This window comes from Dipodomys ordii, unplaced genomic scaffold, assembly GCF_000151885.1.
Source record: "Dipodomys ordii isolate 6190 unplaced genomic scaffold, Dord_2.0 Scaffold18, whole genome shotgun sequence".
Classification (NCBI taxonomy): domain Eukaryota; kingdom Metazoa; phylum Chordata; class Mammalia; order Rodentia; family Heteromyidae; genus Dipodomys; species Dipodomys ordii.
Genome location: NW_012267234.1, coordinates 18,291,531 through 18,298,047, shown reverse-complemented (window position 1 = coordinate 18,298,047; position 6,517 = coordinate 18,291,531). Strand labels below are relative to the sequence as shown.

The window sequence follows — 6,517 nt, the reverse complement described above, 5'->3', positions numbered from 1 at the left end:
TGAGCCCCACGCCGCACCACGCGCCTGGTCTGTGCGATCCCCTGCCACGCCACGCGCCTGGTCTGTGCGATCCCGGGCCGCGCCACGCGCCTGGTCTGTGCGATCCCGGGCCGCGCCACGCGCCTGGTCTGTGCGATCCCAGCGTCCCTGCCCATTCTGTCCCCTGTGCTTGTCTCCGCAGCACCACTGCCCCACCACTCCCCTGCAAGCCCTCTATCAGACAACCACACTTGAGTGTGAATTAATCTGTCATTGTCTCTGTGACTGCTATGGCCTTCTAATCTCTTCTTGTTTTTGTGTTTGTTTTGGCTGGTCCTGGGACTTGAACTCAGGGCCTGAGCACCTTCTCTGAGCTTCTTTTTGCTCAAGGCTAGCGCTCTCCCACTTGAATCACAGCGCCACTTCCGGCTTTTTCTGTGTTGGATGCTGAGGAATTGAACCCAGGACTTCGTGCATGCGAGCCCAAGCGCTCTACCACGGAGCCACACTCCCAGCTCCCTCTTCTGATTTGTTAGGGAGAGAGACTTGAGAGGACCTGAGAAGCATTACTTGGGAGGTGGAGTGGTCAGGAGGATTACTGTTAGAGGCCAGTCCAGGCGAAATGTTATGAGACCTCATTTCAACAAGTAAGCAGGGCATCGTGGTGTGTGCTTATAATTCTACTAAATGGGATGTCAAGTGTTGATGTCCTTCTTGGCTGGGCACCGCCCAAGAACATGCCACACACAGCCACCTGGGTGGGTAGCAGCACAGCCAAGCTTTAAAGCTCGGGCTTTAAACGCAGATTCTGATTTTTAAACATGGCAACAGTTCCAAAAGAAACCTAATCCCCTCTGCCTCTCCCCTGATTCCGCTCCGAGCACTGGGCCTGGGTGTTTGCGGGAGGGACGGGGCGGATGCGAGGATCGGTGTCCTGGCTCCAGCCCGCCCCGCGCAGGGCAGGGGCTTCCCGCGTCCGTGACCGGCAGGCAGCCTGGCCGAGGATGCTCGCGCAACCTCCTCACGCGCAGGGAGACTAAGACAGCGCGGTTCTTTGTGACGCACTAAGGGAGGAAGCCAGATGTGAAGAAGAATCGATACCTTAGCATCTAAAGCTTAGACTCTAAGGCGATGACACGAGAATGTTAATATCTGAACCGACACTCGAAGAACGATGACAGTCATGGTAGCGCATGCCTGTAATCCCAGAGGAGTGGAGCTCTGGAGGATCCGAGTTTAAGACTGGCCTGGGTGACAAAGCGAGGGAGACTCCATCTCAACCAACAGGTCAGGCACAGTGAGTCTAGCCTCTCATCCCAGCCACAAGACAGGTAGAGGTAAAAGGATTGAGGTCGAGGCTGGCCAGGGCAAAAAAGGAGACTCTATGTTGAAAATAAGCAGTAAAAAAGATGCAGAGTTGAGGGTCTGGCTCAAGCGGTAGAGCACCTGTTTAAGGAGTTCAAGAACCTGCTTTCAATCCAGTACCACCAATGATAAGAATAATAACAATAAAGTAAAATAAGAAACACAAATCTAGAATCTACGAAAGATAGCATGTGAATGGCGGCTTCTGCCCAGAGACAATGGGCCATTCAGGGCACATTATATAAACCAAGATTACTGAATTTGGCCAAGGGTGGTACCTGGTTTCCATGGTGATAACCAGAAAGCCTCCGTGGTTTTATGGCTGGGTTGGGCAAATATTTGCCGAGGGTTAGGACAGGTCCCCCGCAGGGCAGGGTGCCGGGGGTGGGCCCGGAGATGTTCACGGTAATACAGAATTAATCCACAACTAATAAAGATTAGAATATCCCAGGAAAGGCATGTGCTTCAATCACCATAAGGAATTAAGGGACAGTGTGTGTGTGTGTGTGTGTGTGTGTGTGTGTGTGTGTGTGTGTGTGTGTGTGTGTATGTGTGGCCAGTCCTGGGGCTTGCACTCGGGACCTGAGCACTGTCTCTGAGCTTTTTGTGCTCAAGGCCATTTGAGCCACTTCTCACTTGGGATGGTTTATGGGAGATCAGAGTCTCAGGGACTTTCCTGCCTGGGCTGGCTTTGAACCGTGATCCTCAGATCTCAGTCTCCTGAGTAGCTAGGATGACAGGCGTGAGCCACCGGCGCCGGGCTCAGGGTAAAGTGTTTTTTAAAGGACAGCTGCTTGGTATGTATTTTAGAAAATCCTCCACGAATCTGACACCGACACCCGGAAACCTGAGCCTCGGCCAGTGCCACCGCAGGGCAGCTTGATAGGAAATGTGGACACAGTGACTAACAGCCTTGGGGTCTCAGCACAGGGACCTTTCTAGAATGTGTAGCAGCGGCTCTGGACTCCTTTCTGGGAGTTTTTCCGGCGAGCTGGCTCCCGCCCGCCGCCTCTTCCTCTCTGTGGTGCAGCATGCTGCTGGGGTGTCACAACCCCTCATTAGGGGGGTCTACCCAAACACATGCACTCCAAGTCCACAGCACAGCTCCCCCCCTGCCCCTCTCCTGCAGCAAGCTGGGGCCTGCGCCGCAATCCTTCTACCTGGGCCTCCCCTGGCAGAAGCTTAAAGATCGGGGGAAGCCTATGCGTCACCTGAAAGGGGTCTGGTAAAGAGGACGCCGTCATCTGTCCTGCTGAGTCCGGCCGGGTCTCCTCCTGGTGGGACTCAGTTCCATGTCAGTCCCGCCCCAGGGCCTTTGCACCTGCCTGGCCCTTCCTGGCACACCTTCTGCCCTTTCCTTCAGTGGCCCCTTCTCACCTCTCCGCCTCAACTATGCATAGATAAGATGCCTGTCCATGCTCGACTGGACCGACAGACACCTAGGAGACGGGGGAAACCCACGTCTGGTGTGTCCTGAGTGCGAGAACCCCATTCCCTAGGCTGGGGCCTGGGTGGGATTAAAGGTAGGGGATCCTCCACAGCTCACGCATGCCCCCCCTCTGCTTTGCAGCGAATGTCAGCCGCCCTGCTCCCCCTTGCCCTCCCCATACGACGTACAGAACCCCCCATGAGCCCAGAGGAATCTCTGCCCCCTCAGCTCTGCTCCGAGGGGCTCTCGGAGCACCCACACTTGTGGTGCCCGGCAGGCGCAGAGCCAAAGCCTGGGCCACGGCGTCTGTGGTCCGGGCAGAGGGACGGGATGCGCAGGGTGAGGCCGGCTTCTGAACGCTGGCTGGACACGCTCTCTGCGGCTCTGGTTGGGGGGACGCCGAGCCCTGCGCGCCCTGCAGCCTCTCATGCTCTCTGTGACGGGGGGGCTCTTACCTGACCCCGATGGTGAACATGCTGAGCAGCGGCTTGCCCTGCACCCAGCCCAGGAGCACGAGGAGACCTGGAGGGAGAGAAGGTGTTCCGCGGTCACTGCGCCCCAGGCCGCTCTCCTAAGGTCCCGGGGCGCCGTGTGCAGCCAGGGCCGCCCTCCCCGCCCGGGGTCCCCAGAGCAGGTGACAGCTGCTCCTGACATGTTCAGGTGGGCGGCTCCTCCCTTCCTCCCACCTTCCCGCCTCCTGCCACAGGCTGACCCCGAACCCAGGCCTCAGGCATGCTCAGCAGCTGCTCTACCGCTCTGGGCTCTCAGTCCTGGTGGCTGGTGCCCGTTTTCCCCACCCCCACCCACTTCTGCCCAAGGCTCGTCATTTCCAAGCTCCCTGGTGGCACTACTTCTGGGCTGCGAAGCCACTGGCCTGCTGTTTAAAATGGCTGTCTGCCCCTTGCCCTCCTCTCTGCCCTGGAACCAGGATGGAAATGGGTTTCCCTGCCATGTGGTGTCCACAGCTTGGGGAGCGTGTGAGAAGCCATTCCTCCTGGGGGGCAGCCGGGGTCCAGCGCTCGTTACCAACGCCGGTGCACCAGCCTGCCCCAGCGCCGGCAGCCGCCATGGCTGCCGCAGAGAGGAAAGAGCCACACAGCCCAGTCTCTGGTGCAGGACAGTCCTTCCAACATCTGCCCTGCAGCCGGGCTCCCAGGAGAACTGTGCCATAACCTAAGTTCTGATCTGTCTACTTGTGACCCCAGGACAAACAGGAAATAAAGGTCTTCATCTTCTTCCTCCTCCTCCTCCACCCCCAGTCAGCTCAGCCTGCACAAACCCAGGGCCTCGTGTCTGCTCCCAGCTCTGCCCCGTGGTCCCAGGGGGAGCTTGAGTGATGGCCGTGTTGCTCTGGGATGCATCCCTGCTCCCAGAACCCAGCGGCAAGCTGCTCTGCTCACCAATGATGCCAAACGAGAAGAGGGTCAGCTGCTTGCCCAGCTGGTCCATGCTCTTCTGCAAGGGAGTCTTAGGCGTCTGCAGAGAGAGACGAGGCTAGGCTGCAGCCCGGCAGCGTGCCCCGGCCCGGTAGCGTGCCCCCGGCCCGGCAGCGTGCCCCCGGCCCGGCAGCGTGCCCCTGGCCCGGCAGCGTGCCCCCGGCCTCTGCCTGGCTCTTTTCCAGACAGATGCCCTTCACTGTCCTGTAGCCTGCTTCCTCCAACAACCTCACAAGGCACAGATTCACTTCTTCCGCCCTAAAGTCCATGCAGGTTTCTGTGGAACACTAACCCCTCAATGAACACCTGATAACTGCCTGAAGTGGAATCTGCGTTTAGAAGGGTTGAGGCATTAGCCTCGTTGCCTGCATCCTGGGGTAGACAGGGCTGTGTCACTAGTCTAGAATTATCCCAAAGCCCGGCCTACGTCACCCCTGACTGACCTCCTCTGCCTGCATCATCCTGAACACCTCTCCAAACTGAGACCTCTCTCCGGTGCCAATCACGACCCCCTGCATTCAGAAAGAGAGATGTGAAAGCAGGGGCGGGGTGGGGGGGGCGCCCAGGGCCCCGGAGCCCGGCTCACCTGCCCCTTCCCGCACTGCACCAGCGTTCCCATGAAGACGATGTTGCTCAGGGTGCTGAGGTCGCCGCTGTCCGCCAGGGGGGCGTCTGTCTTGCTGCATGGCTCAGCTTCTCCTGTGAAACTGGATTCATCCACGAGGAGGTCTGTGACCTGGGGGAGGCAAGAGACCGTTGGGGTTTCCTTTTCCCCCACGTGGATTTTAGCAGCTGGAACGGCTCCCAGAGCCCCGGTGGAGGTCCCCTGAACGAATCCAGACAGCCAGAATCAGAATCGTGGCTTCCAGGGGTCAGGGAGTCAGCGAAGCACCCACATGGGCCTTCTTGGAAGACATTAGTTTCTGGATGCTGGAGGCTCATGCCTGAGATCCGAGGATTGGGATTCAAAGCTAGCCTGGGCAGAAAAGTTCACAAAAGTCTTGCCTCCAATGAACCACTAAAAAGCTGGAAGTGAAGCTGTGGCTCAAGCAGTGGAGCATCAGCTTTGAGTGGAGAAAGCTAAAAGCCAGTGCCTCAGTACCAGCACCAAACAAACAAAACTCCCAAGGTCTGTCGGATAGACTTACGATGAAAATGGAAATCAAGGCACTGAGTTCCAAACTCTAGTAAGGAAGAAATCAAGGCCCAGAGAGGCAAATCCTTTCCCAGGTCACACACTGGGGGATGGGGGGGCAGGATTTAAACCCCAGGGCTGCCTGCCAACATAGAGTGTGATCAAAGCAGCCTATTCCCCTGTCTTACCTATTCCCCACTCAGCTGACCCAGCACGCCGCTCCTATGAAGCCATTCAATCCTTCAAATACCCCCTTGGAGTTGAGGCACAGCTTGGAATGGAGCCAGGGCTGAAACCCAGACTAACGCTCAGCCTCAGGATCCATCACGCACAGCTCCCTCAGCCACGTGTGCAGAGGACGCAAGTCTTCATTGGCTGCCTGCCATCCAGACCCCGCCCCCTCCTGAGAGCAGGTGCAGCGCCACCTCCTGGCTGAGCAGTGAGAAGCAGCCTGCCCTGCTTCCCTTGCAGCTTGGCTGCTTGTGGGGTCAGCTGCCAGAGGCGGAGTCGGCCCTGAGGGTGGGGAGACCCTCGAGGGAGGACCCCACCTTCCCCACACTCTGCCCTGTGGTGGATCTGGAGGGGATGCTCACCTCCGTGAGTCGGATGTCGGCGGGGATCCGGTCTCCGATGGAGAGAGCCACAATGTCTCCGGGAACCAGATCTCGCGCGAGCATGCGCTGGAGCTTTCCGTCCCTGATGCTGCGGTGGAGGAGGGAAAATGGGGGGCCCCTGCTCACACCCACTTTCATGCACTTGGACAAACTGGAGTGACGATAGTAGGAATGCTGTCTTTTCTTGGCAGCCAACCCCTTGCAGCTTTATAGGTTTATTATTTTTCAGTGTATTTATTTTGGTGGTACTGGTATTTGAACTCAGGGCCCTGTGCTTGAGCTGCAGATGCTCTGACACTTGAGCCACACTCCCATCCCTGGGTGCTACTAGTTTTTAAATTTCTGCATCCTAATTCCTGTGTGGCTTTTGGGAGACCCCAAGTCTCATCTGAGAGGTGAGCTGCTGTTCTCTGCCCTACCTGTACACAGGCTGGGCCATCAGCTTTCTGGAAGCTTCTGCAGGTCTGCCAGAGGTTCTAGGCCTCTGAATGGAGCTGCAGTAAGCCGTACTTCTGTGCTTAGAGAATGCACCCCAAGGGATGAGTGTGTGTGTGTGTGT

General features: G+C 57.6%; 1 protein-coding gene across 1 annotated transcript in view; it reads right to left on the bottom strand.

The window, feature by feature from the left end:
* Positions 1 to 6,517, bottom strand: part of Atp2c2 (ATPase, Ca++ transporting, type 2C, member 2) — a 38,140-nt gene that overhangs the window by 12,176 nt on the left and 19,447 nt on the right. The window contains exons 9-13 of the mRNA XM_013012707.1: positions 5,938 to 6,046; positions 4,796 to 4,945; positions 4,653 to 4,721; positions 4,174 to 4,249; positions 3,229 to 3,295 (exon numbers count right to left, since the gene is read on the bottom strand). Coding sequence (XP_012868161.1) covers positions 3,229 to 3,295; positions 4,174 to 4,249; positions 4,653 to 4,721; positions 4,796 to 4,945; positions 5,938 to 6,046 — 471 coding nt within the window. The remainder of the gene's footprint in view (positions 1 to 3,228; positions 3,296 to 4,173; positions 4,250 to 4,652; positions 4,722 to 4,795; positions 4,946 to 5,937; positions 6,047 to 6,517) is intronic.